The sequence below is a fragment of the Anolis carolinensis genome, unplaced genomic scaffold, assembly GCF_035594765.1.
Source record: "Anolis carolinensis isolate JA03-04 unplaced genomic scaffold, rAnoCar3.1.pri scaffold_7, whole genome shotgun sequence".
Lineage (NCBI taxonomy): Eukaryota > Metazoa > Chordata > Lepidosauria > Squamata > Dactyloidae > Anolis > Anolis carolinensis.
Window position 1 is genome coordinate 35,257,270 of NW_026943818.1, and position 19,829 is coordinate 35,277,098.

A 19,829-nucleotide genomic window follows, 5' to 3' on the forward strand; every position below is an offset into this window, starting at 1 on the left:
GGGGAAAGCGGAAGGAGGCAAGAGGAACCGGGACATTTGAGAGAAAGTGAGCAGGCTGAGGATTCACAGGCTTTGCTGAATCATGAATTTCGGTCGGACTGAAAAGTAAGCCCTTGGCGTCCAGCCAGTTTGGCTCTGGACTCTTCCGTTCCTCGCCGCCGCCCACTCCGCAGTCCCGTCCGGAAAAGCCGCCGCTTAACCTTGACCTAGAACCGCCGCCAATGCCTGGAAGGTTAATGGAATTCCAATTTGCAAGCTGCCAACAGAGGTAATGCTGTTTCTTTCATGTCTGCTAAATACGGCTGCCCTCAAAGAAGCGTAATTTCTAATGTTCCACATGACGTGAATTCTAACTGGCTTAGCCGCGATGGGTTTCGGTATTTACTCCTGTGTAATCGCTCCCTAACCACATTAATAAGAATCCGGAGAGGGGGGAGAAAGGAAGGGAGAGTAGGAGATGTAGCTATTTCACAAGTGACATTTTACACACACAGAGAGAGGAAAAATGTAATTTAATATAGATAAAAGGAACAAATTAAGAGGGCTGAAAAACAGATGCAAGGGAGAGTCGGGGGTAAAATGGGAAGAAAGATAACGTGTGTCGCCGGACCGAGCCGGGCGGGATTCGGTGTTGGCGAGAGCTCCGGGGTCGCGGATTTTTAATTAATAATGTTATTATTATTTTAACATTTCTTTATTGATTGCGAGGAAGGGGCGATTGGTTCAAGCGCGGATGCTGTGATGTGGCATTTTCTGTCTCCAAGTCCGACCTTGAGACGGGCACCCATTCTGTGCGATCTTTTGGAAATGAGAACTTACATTTTAATAAATATTAGCTTTGGTTTTTTTTTTGGATGGCATTCTGTTGCAAGATGCCAAAATACGTGGCTGGGCCTCTATGCTCAAACTACAGCCCAAAGCAGGTCATTTCCTACATTCTATGGCAAATGGGTAAATCGGCGATACGCTTTTTGTGGAATTGAAGTCTTAATTACTAACTTATTTATTTATCGTGTCAGAAGCAAAGGTAAAGGTTTTTCCCTGACGTTAAGTCCAGTCGTGTCCGACTCTGGGGGTTGGTGCTCATCTCCATTTCTAAGCCAAAGAGCCGACGTCGTCCATAGACACCTCCAAGGTCATGTGGCCACTGGCATGACTGCACGGAGTGCCGTTACCTTCCCGCCAAAGAGGAACCTATTGATCAATTCACATTTGTATGTTTTCGAACTGCTAGGTTGACAGAAGCTGGGGCTAGCAGCGGGCGCTCGCTCTGCTTCCCAGATTCGAACCTTTTGGTCCACAAGTTCAGTAGCTCAGCTTTAACACACTGCGCCACCAGGGGCTCCGAGGGTACAGTTATAATCTCTCTATATATAAACCTGTTCTGTCAATTTCTACCTTAATAAAAACAGCAAAACTACAAAACCCAGAACCACAAAACTTGGCAACAAAACACATGGTCCTCCCCACTGTGTTTAGACGACAAAACCAAAACACAGTTCGAAGTCCATGTCCCTCAAAATCCCAAAATCCAAAAACAGCTATGTGCGCATGCGTGGGAATGGCCCCTGCCCCAAACCTTGGAAGACATACGGGTACGGGAGAGTCTCACTTATCCAAGCCTCTGGATAATCCAAGCCATTTTTGTAGTCAATGTTTACAATATATTGTGATATTTTGGTGCTAAAGTCGTAAATACAGTAATTAAAACTTAACATGACTGCGTATTGAACTTCTTTTTCTGTCAAATTTGTTGTAAAACACGATGTTTTGGTGCTTAATTTGTCAAATCATAACCTAATTTGATGTTTAATAGGCTTTTCCTTAATCCCTCCTTATTATCCAAGATATTCACTTATCCAAGCTTCTGCCGGCCCGTTTAGCTTGGATAAGTGAGACTCTACTGTAGTAGCAACAATAACAGAGAAAAATAATAAATGTAATAATACCAATAATAATAGAGAAAAATAACAAATGTAATAATATCAATAATAACAGAGAAAAACAATAAATGTAATAATACCAACAATAACAGAGAAAAATAATAAATGTAGTAATACAATAATAGAGAAAAATAATAAACGTAATAATACCAATAATAATAGAGAAAAATAATAAATGTAATAATACCAATAATAATAGAGAAAAATAATAAATGTAGTAATACCAATAATAATAGAGAAAAATAATATTTATTTATTTATTTATTTATTTCAATTATTTATATCCCGCCCTTCTCACCCGAGGGGACTCAGGGCGGCTTACAAGTGGCAATTGATGCCGTTACACTGATATAAATGCAATAATAATAATAATAAGATCAGAGTGAAATAATAAATGTATTATTATTAATAATAATAATAATAATAATAATAATAATAATAATAATAATAATAATAAATAGAGTAAAATAAGTGTAATAGTAGCAACAGTAATAGAGAAAAATAACAACTGGAATAATACCAATAATAATAGAGAAAAATAATAAATGTAATAATACCAATAATAATAGAGAAAAATAATAAATGTACCATATATTCTCGAGTATAAGCTGACCCAAATATAAGCCAACCAGGACCCTCACCTGAGTATAAGCCGAGGGGAGGCTTTTTCAGTCTTAAAAAGGGGATTAAAAACTAGGCTTATACTCGAGTATATACAGTAAGTCCTAACTATTGCAAGTCGGATTTCATTGTAAATTATTTGCAGTAAATAACTCTTTGCTTGTTCTGTACTGCAAGTAATTATTCCTGGCGTCGAGTTACAAGTAACTAATGATTTGTGCTCCCGATACGTGGCTAGTTATTTGAAAGCTATATTCATCAATTCATCAAAAGAGGAAATACTGTGTTTCCGAAAGATGATTGACTTTTCTCACGCCGATTTGGTGCCCCAAGTCCAGAGGACTTTATCGCTAGATGACATTAAAATGTCATTGTTTTTTGTTTGAAACTCACTGCTGCACAGTTACAGAAAGTTCCATTGATTCAATTGACTTGGTATTTTAAAAGGGAATATCAAGCGGAACTCATCTTTTCCTCCAATTCCCCCCGTCTCTTGTTTTAAATTATCTGTTTCTCGGCCCTCTTAATTTGGGCCTTTTATCTATATTAAATCTATATTAAATTACCATTTGGCCTCTTCCCCCTCCCCTCGGCACCAAATGCCATGTGTTCAAATATCTGCATCTGATACAATCCCAGTCGCTCCATTGTCTCACTTCTCCTATTTTTGTGGGTGTGTTATTGACATGGTTGGGCAGAAGTACACTGCTTTAATTAAAAAAAAAGTGATTAAAAGTAATTCAAGTAAATCAAGAAACAGCTTCCTAAGATCCACAGAGATTCTCGCAGGAACACATCAGCAAGCAAGAGTCCAAAAGTGGCAGGCTTACTGATTGTGGTTCTGGGTTTTAGCCTGCCACTTTTGGACTCTTGCTTGCTGAGGTGTTCTTGCGAGTATCTCATAGAGACTTCCAAAAACCATTAGGTTGGTCTCATAAGAACATAAGTAAGCAAAGAGACCCCCAAAGACCATCTAGATGGTCTCAGAAGACTATAGGTAAGCAAAGGGACCTCCAAAGACCATCTAGATGATCTCATAAGACCATAGGTAAGCAAGGATACCTCCAAAGACCATCTAGAGGGTCTCATAAGACCATAGGTAAGGAAAGAGACCTCCAAAGACCATCTAGATGATCTCATAAGACCATAGGTAAGCAAGGATACCTCCAAAGACCATCTAGAGGGTCTCATAAGACCATAGGTAAGGAAAGAGACCTCCAAAGACCATCTAGATGATCTCATAAGACCATCGGTAAGGAAAGAGACCTCCAAAGACCATCTAGAGGGTCTCATAAGACCATAGGTAAGGAAAGAGACCTCCAAAGACCATCTAGATGATCTCATAAGACCATCGGTAAGGAAAGAGACCTCCAAAGACCATCTAGATGATCTCATAAGACCATAGGTAAGCAAAGAGACCTCCAAAGACCATCTAGATGATCTCACAAGACAATAGGTAAGCAAAGAGACCTCCAAAGACCATCTAGATGATCTCATAAGACCATAGGTAAGCAAAGAGACCTCCAAAGACCATCTAGATGATCTCATAAGACCATAGGTAAGCAAAGAGACCTCCAAAGACCATCTAGATGGTCTCATAAGACCATCAGTAAGCAAAGAGACCTCCAAAGACCATCTAGATGATCTCATAAGACCATAGGTAAGCAAAGAGACCTCCAAAGACCATCTAGATGGTCTCATAAGACCATAGGTAAGCAAAGAGACCTCCAAAGACCATCTAGATGGTCTCATAAGACCATAGGTAAGCAAAGAGACCTCCAAAGACCATCTAGATGATCCCATAAGACCATCAGTAAGCAAAGAGACCTCCAAAGACCATCTAGATGATCTCATAAGACCATAGGTAAGCAAAGAGACCTCCAAAGACCATCTAGATGATCTCATAAGACCACAGGTAAGCAAAGAGACCTCCAAAGACCATCTAGATCATCTCATAAGACCACAGGTAAGCAAAGAGACCTTCAAAGACCATCTAGATGATCTCATAAGACCACAGGTAAGCAAAGAGACCTTCAAAGACCATCTAGATGATCTCATAAGACCATCAGTAAGAAAAGAGACCTCCAAAGACCATCTAGATGGTCTCATAAGACCATAGGTGAGCAAAGAGACCTCCAAAGACCATCGTGATGATCTCATAAGACCATAGGTAAGCAAAGAGACCTTCAAAGACCATCTAGATGATCTCATAAGACCATCAGTAAGAAAAGAGACCTCCAAAGACCATCTAGATGGTCTCATAAGACCATAGGTAAGCAAAGAGACCTCCAAAGACCATCGAGATGATCTCATAAGACCATAGGTAAGCAAAGAGACCTCCAAAGACCATCGAGATGATCTCATAAGACCATAGGTAAGCAAAGAGACCTCCAAAGACCATCTAGATGATCTCATAAGACCATCAGTAAGCAAAGAGACCTCCAAAGACCATCGAGATGATCTCATAAGTCCATCAGTAAGCAAAGAGACCTCCAAAGACCATCTAGATGATCTCATAAGACCATAGGTAAGCAAAGAGACCTCCAAAGACCATCTAGATGATCTCATAAGACCATCAGTAAGCAAAGAGACCTCCAAAGACCATCTAGATGATCTCATAAGACCATCAGTAAGCAAAGAGACCCCCAAAGACCATCTAGATGGTCTCATAAGACCATAGGTGAGCAAAGAGACCTCCAAAGACCATCTAGATGGTCTCATAAGACCATAGGTGAACAAAGAGACCTCCAAAGACCATCGAGATAATCTCATAAGACCATAGGTAAGCAAAGAGACCTCCAAAGACCATCTAGATGGTCTCATAAGACCATAGGTAAGCAAAGAGACCTCCAAAGACCATCTAGATGGTCTCATAAGACCATAGGTGAGCAAAGAGACCTCCAAAGACCATCGAGATGATCTCATAAGACCATAGGTAAGCAAAGAGACCTCCAAAGACCATCTAGATGGTCTCATAAGACATAGGTAAGCAAAGAGACCTCCAAAGACCATCTAGATGGTCTCATAAGACCATAGGTAAGCAAAGAGACCTCCAAAGACCATCTAGATGGTCTCATAAGACCATAGGTAAGCAAAGAGACCTCCAAAGACCATCTAGATGGTCTCATAAGACCATAGGTAAGCAAAGAGACCTCCAAAGACCATCTAGATGATCTCATAAGACCATAGGTAAGCAAAGAGACCTCCAAAGACCATCTAGATGGTCTCATAAGACCATAGGTAAGCAAAGAGACCTCCAAAGACCATCTAGATGATCTCATAAGACCATAGGTAAGCAAAGAGACCTCCAAAGACCATCTAGATGGTCTCATAAGACCATAGGTAAGCAAAGAGAACTCTAAAGACCATCTAGATGATCTCATAAGACCATTGGTAAGGAAAGAGACCTCCAAAGACCATCTAGAGGGTCTCATAAGACCATAGGTAAGGAAAGAGACCTCCAAAGACCATCTAGATGATCTCATAAGACCATCAGTAAGCAAAGAGACCTCCAAAGACCATCGAGATGATCTCATAAGACCATCAGTAAGCAAAGAGACCTCCAAAGACCATCTAGATGATCTCATAAGACCATAGGTAAGCAAAGAGACCTCCAAAGACCATCTAGATGGTCTCATAAGACCATAGGTAAGCAAAGAGACCTCCAAAGACCATCTAGATGGTCTCATAAGACCATAGGTGAGCAAAGAGACCTCCAAAGACCATCGAGATGATCTCATAAGAGCACAGGTAAGGAAAGAGACCTCCAAAGACCATCTAGATCGTCTCATAAGACCACAGGTAAGCAAAGAGACCTCCAAAGACCATCTAGATGATCTCATAAGACAATAGGTAAGCAAAGAGACCTCCAAAGACCATCTAGATGATCTCATAAGACAATAGGTAAGCAAAGAGACCTCCAAAGACCATCTAGATGATCTCATAAGACAATAGGTAAGCAAAGAGACCTCCAAAGACCATCTAGATGATCTCATAAGACCATCAGTAAGAAAAGAGACCTCCAAAGACCATCTAGATGGTCTCATAAGACCATAGGTGAGCAAAGAGACCTCCAAAGACCATCGAGATGATCTCATAAGACCATAGGTAAGCAAAGAGACCTTCAAAGACCATCTAGATGATCTCATAAGACCATCAGTAAGAAAAGAGACCTCCAAAGACCATCTAGATGGTCTCATAAGGCCATAGGTGAGCAAAGAGACCTCCAAAGACCATCGAGATGATCTCATAAGACCATAGGTAAGCAAAGAGACCTCCAAAGACCATCGAGATGATCTCATAAGACCATAGGTAAGCAAAGAGACCTCCAAAGACCATCTAGATGATCTCATAAGACCATCAGTAAGCAAAGAGACCTCCAAAGACCATCGAGATGATCTCATAAGTCCATCAGTAAGCAAAGAGACCTCCAAAGACCATCGAGATGATCTCATAAGACCATCAGTAAGCAAAGAGACCCCCAAAGACCATCTAGATGGTCTCATAAGACCATAGGTGAGCAAAGAGACCTCCAAAGACCATCTAGATGGTCTCATAAGACCATAGGTGAACAAAGAGACCTCCAAAGACCATCGAGATAATCTCATAAGACCATAGGTAAGCAAAGAGACCTCCAAAGACCATCTAGATGGTCTCATAAGACCATAGGTAAGCAAAGAGACCTCCAAAGACCATCTAGATGGTCTCATAAGACCATAGGTGAGCAAAGAGACCTCCAAAGACCATCGAGATGATCTCATAAGACCATAGGTAAGCAAAGAGACCTCCAAAGACCATCTAGATGGTCTCATAAGACATAGGTAAGCAAAGAGACCTCCAAAGACCATCTAGATGGTCTCATAAGACCATAGGTAAGCAAAGAGACCTCCAAAGACCATCTAGATGGTCTCATAAGACCATAGGTAAGCAAAGAGACCTCCAAAGACCATCTAGATGGTCTCATAAGACCATAGGTAAGCAAAGAGACCTCCAAAGACCATCTAGATGATCTCATAAGACCATAGGTAAGCAAAGAGACCTCCAAAGACCATCTAGATGGTCTCATAAGACCATAGGTAAGCAAAGAGACCTCCAAAGACCATCTAGATGATCTCATAAGACCATAGGTAAGCAAAGAGACCTCCAAAGACCATCTAGATGGTCTCATAAGACCATAGGTAAGCAAAGAGAACTCTAAAGACCATCTAGATGATCTCATAAGACCATTGGTAAGGAAAGAGACCTCCAAAGACCATCTAGAGGGTCTCATAAGACCATAGGTAAGGAAAGAGACCTCCAAAGACCATCTAGATGATCTCATAAGACCATCAGTAAGCAAAGAGACCTCCAAAGACCATCGAGATGATCTCATAAGACCATCAGTAAGCAAAGAGACCTCCAAAGACCATCTAGATGATCTCATAAGACCATAGGTAAGCAAAGAGACCTCCAAAGACCATCTAGATGGTCTCATAAGACCATAGGTAAGCAAAGAGACCTCCAAAGACCATCTAGATGGTCTCATAAGACCACAGGTAAGCAAAGAGACCTCCAAAGACCATCTAGATGATCTCATAAGACCATCAGTAAGCAAAGAGACCTCCAAAGACCATCGAGATGATCTCATAAGACCATCAGTAAGCAAAGAGACCTCCAAAGACCATCTAGATGACCTCATAAGACCATAGGTAAGCAAAGAGACCTCCAAAGACCATCTAGATGGTCTCATAAGACCATAGGTAAGCAAAGAGACCTCCAAAGACCATCTAGATGGTCTCATAAGACCATAGGTGAGCAAAGAGACCTCCAAAGACCATCGAGATGATCTCATAAGAGCACAGGTAAGGAAAGAGACCTCCAAAGACCATCTAGATCGTCTCATAAGACCACAGGTAAGCAAAGAGACCTCCAAAGACCATCTAGATGATCTCATAAGACAATAGGTAAGCAAAGAGACCTCCAAAGACCATCTAGATGATCTCATAAGACCATAGGTAAGCAAAGAGACCTCCAAAGACCATCTAGATGATCTCATAAGACAATAGGTAAGCAAAGAGACCTCCAAAGACCATCTAGATGATCTCATAAGACAACAGGTAAGCAAAGAGACCTCCAAAGACCATCTAGATGATCTCATAAGACCATAGGTAAGCAAAGAGACCTCCAAAGACCATCTAGATGATCTCATAAGACAATAGGTAAGCAAAGAGACCTCCAAAGACCATCTAGATGGTCTCATAAGACCACAGGTAAGCAAAGAGACCTTCAAAGACCATCTAGATGATCTCATAAGACCATCGGTAAGGAAAGAGACCTCCAAAGACCATCTAGATGATCTCATAAGACCATCGGTAAGGAAAGGGACCTCCGAAGACCATCACACTGTGGGGTGCTTTATGGGGAGAGAGTCTGGATAGGCAGGGGTTGGACTAGATGGCCCTTGGGGGTCTCATCCAGTATAGCTTCTCTTGCGACTCGTTGACCTGATTTTGCGGGGGCCTTGACCTAATTTCCAAAAGCCTCTGTAAGCGATCAGACTTCCCGCAAGAGTGTCTGCTTCCTTTTTTTCCGGGTGGAGAGAAAAAGAGAACGAGACAGAGAGAGAGAGAGAGAGAGAATGGGGATCAGAGCCGGAGAGGAAAAAGGGATAACTCGGAAAGAAAGAGATAAGAAAGGGTGGGTGACAGAAAGAAGGAAGGAAAGTAAAAAAAAAAAAGGAAAGCGAGAAGGGGATGAGTTTTTCGAGCAATATGGCCTTGTTCCTGAAGCACTCTCTCCTGACGTTTTGCCCACATCTACGGCAGGCATCCTCAGAGGTTGTGAGGCCTGTTGGAAATTAGGCAAGTGGGGTTTCTATATCTGCGGAATAATGTCCAGGATGGGAGAAAGAACTCCATGCAACCTAAATAATTCGCTTTTTAATCGATATGGTTGTGTTTATTTTAAGATGTTCTAAAAACATTATGTTAATTCTGTTTTAATGTTTTAATTGGACATCAAACTGATGTTTTCAGGGCTTGTCCTCATGTGAGCTGCCCCGAGTCCCTTCAGGGAGATGGAGGTGGCTATCAGAAATAAATTATTATTATTATTATTATTATTATTATTATTATTATTATTATTATTATTATTATTATTATTATTATGTCACAGCAAACAAGATAGATATGCTGGATTTCGTTTCACAAAATCACAAGTCGGACAATTCCCAAGTGTTTAGGACTGTGTGATGTATTTTCGGATGATGCGCACAGATCCCAGTCGGGTGGCCTTTTGCAGTTAGCAGATCGTAATATTGTCAATGTCTATTGTTTCCAAATGCCGGCTGAGATCTTTTGGCACGGCACCCACCGGGACCACCTGCACTGGTTTCTGCCAGAGTCTTTGAAGTTCAATCTTGAGGTCCTGATAGCGGCTGAGTTTTTCCTGTTGTTTTTCATCAATGCGACTGTCACCCGGGATGGCGACATCAATGATCCAAACCTTTTCTTTTCCACAACTGTAATGTCTGGTGTGTTGTGTCCCAGAACTTTGTCAGTCTGGATTCGGAAGTCCCACCGTATCTTTGCGTGCTCATTTTCCAAGACTTTTGCAGGTTTGTGATCCCACCAGTTCTTTACTGCTGGGAGGTGGTACTTGAGGCATAAGTTCCAATGAATCACTTGGGCCACATAGTTGTGCCTCTGTTTGTAGTCTGTCTGTGCAATTTTCTTACAGCAGCTGAGGTTATGATCCATGGTTTCGTCGGTTTCCTTGCACAGTCTGCATTTTGGGTCATCAGCATTTTTCGATCTTGGCCTGAATGGCCTTTGTCCTGATGTCTTGCTCCTGGGCTGCAAGGATCAGGCCTTCTGTCTCCTTCTTCAGGGTCCCATTTGTGAGCCATAGCCAGGTCTTCTCCTTGTCAGCTTTTCCTTCAATTTTGCCAAGGAATTTTCCATGCAATGTTTTGTTGTGCCAGCTGTCAGCTCTAGTTTGTAGTGCGGTTTTCTTGTACTTGTACGGGTTTTTTGTCCGCTGTGCTTTGAGGAGTTTCTGATTTTTGACTTCAATCAAAGCAGGTTCTTCACTTTGCTTTACATATTCTGCCAGGGCATATTCTTCTTCTTTGACTGTTTGTTTTACTTGTAAGAGTCCTCTGCCCCCTGATCTTCTAGGCAGATATTTTTATTATTATTATTATTATTAGTATTATTATTATTATTATTATTAGTATTATTATTATTATTATTGTATTGTATGACACAGCAAACAAGATAAGGAAATCTAACATAGTGTCAAGTTTTAACTCTGTTTTTTAAAAATACGTTATAACTGTACCTTCAATTTGCTCCTAGCACGATAAATAAATAAAAATAATAATACACTGATAAACTAGAAAACTGGGTTGAAAGTAATAGGATATAGTTCAATACATGCAATTGAAGAATTCTGCATTTAGGCCAAAAAAGCCAAATGCACAAGAAGAAAAGATCGAGAGTATTAGGGAAATGGAGCCGGGGGGAAAAAAAGATCCACTATGAAAATGCAAACTCAGGCAACTCCAGGTATATGTCTCCACTCCAAACTCCAGTCCAGTCTGGAATCAGGGCCAGTCTAGAATACTGGTCAGTCTGGGAACTGGGCCCATAACCATATGTCAGAGTAATTCGCAGCGCAGCAGTAGTTGGATGGAGTCAGTGGAACGCAGAACGAAGAGACACCCAGAGACGCTGGTAAAACTATATACAAAGTTTTACTGTACAAGACAAACAGACTTGTAGACAAACAAAGGACTTGACTCTCACTCTAGGCAGACAGCACTCAATACAGAACCGAACTGATGCAATCAGTAATGCATACACACTTGTGTCTGGACACTCCCCAGTTCCGGCCACACATCAAGGTCAACACAGCTTCTTAGCAATTAACTCTTTCCAGACTATAGTACACTCTGGATGATGCAATCAGTATGCAATACAGACAAGACACAAATTTCATTTAAACACTATCAATACACAAATCCCACATTAACAGTATATATGGTAGCATATTATATACTTTGAACCTCAAGCACAAGATCCCTTTTACTGTTTTGGATCACCATGTCTTTGGGTGACGTAATGCAGCCCAAGTTCAGTTTTAAAGGGAAATGATGCCGTCCCCATCCAACCCCTCCTTCCTCCTCTCGGTTTAAAAATAAGAACGAAATAAAACGGGAAGCCGCAGAGCCAATTAATGAGTCCGCCGGCACCCGAGCAAATTGGGCACAGCAAATGCCCAGCCCCAGCTGGGGTTTGTATTCCAAGAAAAAGTAAAAATAAACCAAGAGAGAGAGAGGAAAGTCTCGTTTTTCTCGAACCTTTCAGGAATATTCCATGTAAATGATTTGAACTCGGGCCTCCCGCCGGGTCCTCTGGCCTGCTGGGTTACTGGCAGGGAAAAACAATCAAAGGCTTGAAATTAGCTCCCCGGACCACCCATTACGACGACGTCCCTGATTTAAGAGCGTTCATTTATTTTCATTTTCTGTTTTTGAAAGGAGTCGGGGGCGAAAGGAGAGCACTGCAGAGAGTGGGATGCTCCACATAAACAGGCCCCGCTAGAGTTCAGATTTGGGTCACGAGTGCAAATTCTTCCCTCTTTCCAGGGAAGAGGAAAAGACTGGGGTTAAAATTCCAGCTCAGCAAAGAGAACACCAGCTCCCGACAGTTTCAAAGGGCAGCATGGGTCCGTACCATGCAAATGGCTGTCGCAACATGTGCGTAGCAAAAAAAAAAAGAAAAAAAGAATATATACCTTTGGCTTATCCAAAATTGACCAATGGCTGAGGATCTTCCACACCTTCCACACCTATTGGCATAAATGATACCTGTGTCCTCACTTGTTTACTCTGAGCTTTCTTCGTAGCCGTAGGCACCCACTCTAATGGGTCCGTACCATGCAAATGGCTGTCGCAACAAAGAATATACACTTTTGGCTTATCTAAAATTGACCAATGGCTGAGGATCTTCCTCACCTTCCACACCTACTTGGCATAAATGATACCTGTGGCCTCACTTGTTTACTCTGAGCTTTCTTCGTAGCCGTAGCCACCCACTCTAATGGGTCCGTACCATGCAAATGGCTGTCGCAACAAAGATTATATACTTTTGGCTTATCTAAAATTGACTAATGGCTGAGGATCTTCCTCACCTTCCACACCTATTGGCATAAATGATACCTGTGTCCTCACTTGTTTACTCTTGAGCTTTCTTCGTAGCCGTAGCCACCCACTCTAATGGGTCCGTACCATGCAAATGGCTGTCGCAACAAAGAATATACACTTTTGGCTTATCTAAAATTGACCAATGGCTGATCTTCCTCACCTTCCACACCTACTTGGCATAAATGGTACCTGTGGCCTCACTTGTTTACTCTGAGCTTTCTTCGTAGCCGTAGGCACCCACTCTAATGGGTCCGTACCATGCAAATGGCTGTCGCAACAAAGAATATATACTTTTGGCTTATCTAAAATTGACCAATGGCTGAGGGTCTTCCTCACCTTCCACACCTACTTGGCATAAATGATACCTGTGACCTCACTTGTTTACTCTGAGCTTTCTTCTCTCTCTAAAACTTGTTCTAGCCAACAAAGAATAAATACCTTTGGCTTATCTAAAATTGACCAATGGCTGAGGGTCTTCCTCACTTTCCACACCTACTTGGCATAAATGATACCTGTGACCTCACTTGTTTACTCTGAGCTTTCTTCTCTCCTTGAAACTTCATGGAGAAAGGCACCAGCTCACAGGAAGGGAGGGGCATATACAGAGGCAAAGCTACATAAGCAAAAGTTTACTATTTTCTGGCTTATTGTCCCTTCACTATCCCCCTAAATAAGAGGGAAATAATAATCCATACATTCGAGTTTTCTCTGAGTCTTCCATGGCCGGAATCACTGGGTTGCTGTGAATTATCTGGGCTGTACAGCCACGTTCCAGAAGCATTCTCTCCTGACGTTTCACCCACATCTATAACAGGCATCCTCAGAGGTTGTGAGGTCTGTGGGAAACTAGGCAAGGGGGGTTTATATATCTGTGGAATAATGTCCAGGGTGGGAGAAAGAACTCTTGTCTGCTTGAAGATTGCAATTGGCCAGCTTGATTAGCATCCAATGGCCTTGCAACTTCAAAGCCTGGCCGCTTCCTGCCTGGGGGAAGGAATCATTTGTTGGGATGTATTATTCATGCGTATTCAGCAGCAGAGTAGCAAAGCATGAGGTTTTTAGACAAATGGATCTGATTTATATATGTTTTAAATGTTATAATTTATTTTAATGATGTATTTTTATAGTTTTAATTGATATGTACTGTTTTTGTTTTATTATTATGTTCTTGGCATTAAATACGTGGTACTTACATATATAATAATATTCGTGCCCAGGCCGGAATTCGAACCCCAAGGAGAACGGGGTGAAGAGCTGGAACTTTTCGGAGAACTTCAGCGGCCCATTGGGCGAGTCGGGCCGGTTGCACTCCCAGCGCTTGAAGCCGTTTTGCCGGTGGTCGCAGGAGTCGTGACCCTCGTAGTTGACCATGTAGAGGATGTAGCGCTCCATGCGGTCCATGGGGAAAGGCCTCTCGTAGTGCGGGCAATAGATATCCAGGTAGTCGTTGATGCTCACTTCCACGGTGTAGTCGCTCTGGTGGAACCTGTGGTGGGAAACAGCGAGGAAGAGTTAACGAAGTGAAAATAACTTGGAATGCCTGCAGCCGAGCGTGAACTACAGTAAGAAACACAATTTGCCTCCTTGCCTTGCAGAGTGTGTGTGTGGTTGCAGTCTGCCTGCAGCCGAGCGCCAACTACAGTAAGAAACACAACTTGCCTCCTTGCCTTGCAGCGTGCAGCCTGCCTGCAGCCGAGCGCCACCTCTACAGTAAGAAACAGAACTTGCCTCCTTGCCTTGGAGAGGGTGTGTGTGGTGTGTAGCCTGCCTGCAGCCGAGCACCTACTCTACAGTAAGAAACAGAACTTGCCTCCTTGCCTTGGAGAGAGTGTGTGTGGTGTGTAGCCTGCCTGCAGCCGAGCGCCACCTCTACAGTAAGAAACAGAACTTGCCTCCTTGCCTTGGAGAGAGTGTGTGTGGTGTGTAGCCTGCCTGCAGCCGAGCGCCTACTCTACAGTAAGAAACAGAACTTGCCTCCTTGCCTTGGAGAGGGTGTGTGTGGTGTGTAGCCTGCCTGCAGCCAAGCGCCTCCTCTAGAGTAAGAAACAGAACTTGCCTCCTTGCCTTGGAGAGGGTGTGTGTGGTGTGTAGCCTGCCTGCAGCCAAGCGCCTCCTCTAGAGTAAGAAACAGAACTTGCCTCCTTGCCTTGGAGAGTACTATGTGGTGTGTGGCGGCTGCCTCTCCTCCAGAGTAGAGAAACAGGTAAGAAGGTTTTTTAAAGCACACGCCAGTGCCTGCAGCTGAGCACCTCTCCTTTAGAGTAGAAACAACCTATGACAGGAAGGGGAGCCTGGGAAGTCCCTCATAATGAGCTGATAAAAAATGGATCTTTCAGCACTCCAGAGCGAAAACAGATATCTGCCCTCCCAAAAAACGGATCGGGGACCCATCTAAAGCCAGGATACAAAACGGGTCAGTAGACATAAAACAGGATGTCTCAGAGATGGGACCCAAATCTAAACACAAAACCCTTTGGTTAAACTTTATACACATAGCTTGAATGCCTCGTGTGCGACCACCACAACATAGCTTGTGTGCGACCAACACAGGCTGTCGCACCCCCCACGCGATGCCAAGGTAATCGGCGGCACCCTTTCCCACCCCTTCCCTTCTGCTGAGCGGATTTCAGCTTTTGCCGGAGACACTCCAGAACCGACCGCCTTCCCGTCCACGTGATCCCCTTAATCTCCCTTCCTCCCATTAACTTTACAAGATTAAAGCGAGCACCTCTTAAAATTAATAAACTGGCAACCGCCGACGAGGAAGGGAGGGAGAGATCGTTCCTCGACATCGCGGGTATTATATTCAGAGGCACATATCGCTCAGGAAGATGGGTTTCGTTCCTCTGTTTCATTCTCTTCTTTTTCTTATAATTTTGGGACAGAGAGATTAAGGGATTAGGAAATCCAGGGGAAGCGCACGCTAGGCCTGCATTCAAAGAGGCAGGTGTCGTGGTTCATACGGTTTGGCTTTCAGGGGACGTCGAACAGAAGCTGTCCAAAGCTTGGAAAAGAGAGTGCGTGTGTTGCATGGCGTGCAGCCAGGCTCGAAAAGTGTGTGTTCCTGCCAGTGCCTGCAGCTGAGCGCCTCTTTCTACTCTAGAGTAAGAGGCGCTCAGGTGCAGGCCACCACCGAAAGCTGGGACACAAAATGGGAGAAGGTTTACCCTGCGTGCACAACCCTATTGTGTAGGAGATGGAACTCACATTTCCCGAGATGTAGACAAGGAAATAGAGTCTCCCTAAACATTACGAATAACTTTTTAGCGGACCTCTTTCACTGCACATTCCACCACTGGCGGTCTTGAAAAAAAACACTTGGGTGTCATACTTAAAGAGGAGTTGCATTCTCCTGTTGGACTAAATGAGTGGTTCCCAAACTTATTTGGCCTACAGTCCCTTTTCCAGAAAAAATATGACTCAGCGCCCTGGAAGGGGGCGTGGCTTAGAAGGGTGGGCGTGGCTCCTGCTCAAGAGGGCGGGGCTGAGCCTCTCCCCTAGTCCAAGAGGCAGGGCTGGGAGGGGGAGGTGGGCGGGGCCATAAATGGACAGCCAGGACTGGGATGGGCAGGGTTACGAGCTCTGAGTCAGGGCTGAGCTTCTATCCCTGTCCTGCAGTGCCTGCCAGATAACAGGGGGCGGGGCTAAAGTGGGTGGGCCTCTATACCCCGCCCCATGTTCTAACAAGCACCTCAAGGGAGGTATACAGAGGCTCTTGGGAAGAGGCCCCGCCCCTAGCCCCACCCTTTAGTCCTAAAAGGCCTCTCAGGAGAGATATAGAGGCTCAGCCCTGTCTCATGCTCTTGGGAAGAGGCCCCACCCCCGCCCTAGCCCCGCCCTTTAGTCCTAAAAGGCCTCTCAGGAAAGGTATAGAGGCTCAGCCCTGTCTCATGCTCTTGGGAAGAGGCCCCACCCCCGCCCTAGCCCCGCCCTTTAGTCCTAAAAGGCCTCTCAGGAAAGGTATAGAGGCTCAGCCCTGTCTCATGCTCTTGGGAAGAGGCCCCGCCCCCACCCTAGCCCCACCCTTTAGTCCTAAAAGGCCTCTCAAGAGAGATATAGAGGCTCAGCCCTGTCTCGGGTTCTTTGAAGGAGGCCCCGCCCCCACCCCTAGCCCGTCCCTTTAGTCCTAAAAGGCCTCTCAGGAGAAATATAGAGGCTCAGCCCTGACTCGGGCTTTGTGGTTCTATATCTGGAACAGAAATTGGCTGTCTAGTGGATTACTGTCTGTATCTAAACACTCTGAAGTTTATCAATACATGCGACGTGGAGGACTGAACACCAAGAGGACTGTCGTCATCTGCTGTTGCTCTGAAACCAAAGACAACCACACAAAGCCATGGAGCGGAAGGGCCCATCTCTTGAGCCTGCAAGGATTTCCTTTGGTCTGACTCGCACACATCTCCCAGTGTCTAATGTGAGCAGAAAGATCACCTTGGGATTTACTGACTGGGAATCATTTTGGAAAGAGTAAAACCAGGTATGAAAAAGGGCATTAAAGGAAATCCGAGAGGATACCGACAATCTCGTTAGACTTAAATAAATCTCTGAGAGACGTTCAGCTGCACGTTGAGGCTGGATGGGAGCAGGAGTCCAGCCCAAGATAAAAGGAGTGCAAGCCTACCTTTTGCTTGAAACCACTTTGGCTTTCTGATGCTTTAGTGTATACAAACTTTGCTTCAACAAAAATCATATATATAATGTGCGTTTTTCCGATGGAGCAAACAACAAAACCACTGAACCAAATCACACCAAATTTGGCCGCAAAAGACATAGTCATCCAATCTATGTCTTTCAAACAAAAAACCTGAAAAAGAAAGTCCAAATTAGAGAACGAGGAAGGGCCGTTTTTAACCCTTGTTGCTGGTCAGAAGGGTAGGCCCTGCCCCCTTTAGGTCCCGCCCACTTTGTCTCTGTCATGATCTCCAACCTTTGACATCTCTGGTCGGCTGACAAAGAACAAATGCCAGCCATAAAACGGGCCAGCCATAAAACCTCAATTACCCTCTGGTATGTGAGAGCCCCTTTATAAATGGGCCAAAGAGAAGGTTCTGGTATTCTGTACAATAAAACCTGTTCAAATCTACCAGCGTGTGTCTTGGTGCTTTTTCTGGTGGAAGACTGACCCACAGCACAACTGGAAGAAGAGAACCTAACAATCCATAAAACCTCAATTACCCTCTGGTATGTGAGAGCCCCTATATAAATGGGACCTTCCCTGCGGACTCTGGCAAGAGCAAACCACCGCAGCCTCCTCGTTCATATCTTTGCTTGTGTTTGGCGGCTGGATCCAATCCCTCCCAAAGGAATTTTCCTTGCCTCTCTTTCGGAGTGAGTCCGTCTCTCTGTCTCTCTCCTGCCGCGGTTGCATTACACACACAGCGGTGCATGTCCGTCGGAGGATCCGGGGGAAAGCATCCCGCCCCATTGTGCTCAATTGCCACTTCTGGGCACAGTGGGACGCTCAGCGGCACCACCGGCTCTATTTAAATGGAGATGCGGCCTTGTCTGCCGCTGGGCCCCGAAATGGCTCATGGAGAGTTATAGATCTCGAAGCCGGGCTGATGCATCTTTGTATGTATGTATGTATGCATGTACAGCGAAGGGTAATGCATTTCTACTCTTGCGGATGAAAAACCCAACCATCCTGGAGTTTCAGTTACATGCATATATATTAGGTATGTCCAAAAAATCGTTTTGAATCTTATATCGGATTTATATCGGATTGTTCTCTCTTTTTGAGACGCATTCCGAGACGTTGTCTCACAGAGCGACCGGCAATGTAATTTGAACCATCGTTGGCCCATTCTCTAATTGTCTCTTAATGTTTCGTTAATTTTTTCCATATTATTAAAAAAATAATCTAGCTTTCAATTTCATTAAGAATAGTTCTTGCTGGATCATAGCATACCTTTGCAGAACCAGTAGTCTATTTCATTAAGAAGGCATTGCCTTTCAGGCTTGTGGGATCACATAGCCAGAGACACCATTGATTTCCAGAGTTCTTGCTTACAAATATAGCAACGGAATGTATAGTTTTCAAAGTATCTTTGCACTCCTTGCCAGGGCATTGCTTGGCGTGGTCACTGGTCCAGTGTATTATAAAAAATTATGAAAATTCGCCAAAAATCATAGGAGACAGGAAACGTTCTGCAATTTGTTGAGCTAAGAGTGTTGAATGTGTTCTCCCACTGTCCTAAATTTGATGAGGATAGCTCAAGAAATGAGGGCGGGAGAGCCCTGTAAATGTCCCCCCCCCCCCGGGTTCCTATTTTTGGCAATTGCCATTTTAGAAACATTTAGAATCATTACAAATTTTCGGAAATATCTGAAATTTTTGGGTGAAAAATTCGGAAATACTTTCTATATTGAAGCACCAGCGCCCCCTACTTTAGAAACGAGAATTGAAACGTTTTTTTCATCGATTGGACATGCCTAATATATATTTCAGACGTATAGATGCCTGGAGGGGAGGAAGAAGAAAGCAGAGGAAACTTGGGAGGAAACTATGCAAACTTCTGAGTCACACAGCACTCTTCATAGAATCCAAAGTTGGGTGTGTTCAGTGGTCTCTGGAAAAGGGAGAACTACAACTTCCATTTGCCAAGGGTTGTCAATAGTGCCATCTTGTCTCCTGTGCTACAGCAACATGCTATATATATATCTATATATATAAAAGAGTGATGGAATCACGGCAGCAGACAAAACAAAACTAAACACCCCACAACTTCAAAAATTGACAGCACAACCCCTCATCCACGCCTCTGGGTTGATACAACAAAAAGAAAAGAAAAATAAAGTCCTAATTAGAGGGAGAGGAATACAGTAGAGTCTCACTTATCCAACATAAACAGGCCGGCAGAATGTTGGATAAGCGAATATGTTGGATAATAAGGATAGATTAAGGAAAAGCCTATTAAACATCAAATTAGGTTATCATTTTACAAATTAAGCACCAAAACATCATGTTTAACAACAAATTTGACAGAAAAAGTAGTTCAATACACAGTAATGCTATGTAGTAATTACTGCATTTACCAATTTAGCACCAAAATATCATGATATATTGAAAACATTGACTA

General features: G+C 43.5%; 1 protein-coding gene and 1 long non-coding RNA gene across 2 annotated transcripts in view; one reads left to right on the forward strand and one right to left on the reverse strand.

The window, feature by feature from the left end:
* The window catches only part of efna2 (ephrin A2), a 40,487-nt gene extending 26,336 nt beyond the window's left edge, over positions 1 to 14,151 (reverse strand). The window contains exon 1 of the mRNA XM_062959543.1: positions 13,944 to 14,151. Within this exon, the coding sequence (XP_062815613.1) occupies positions 13,944 to 14,151 (208 nt within the window). The remainder of the gene's footprint in view (positions 1 to 13,943) is intronic.
* LOC134293071 (uncharacterized) lies at positions 158 to 17,833 on the forward strand. Its single transcript, XR_010000125.1, has 2 exons — positions 158 to 268; positions 13,968 to 17,833. It is a non-coding gene; the product is annotated as an uncharacterized LOC134293071 (long non-coding RNA).
* The last annotated feature ends 1,996 nt before the right edge of the window (positions 17,834 to 19,829 follow it).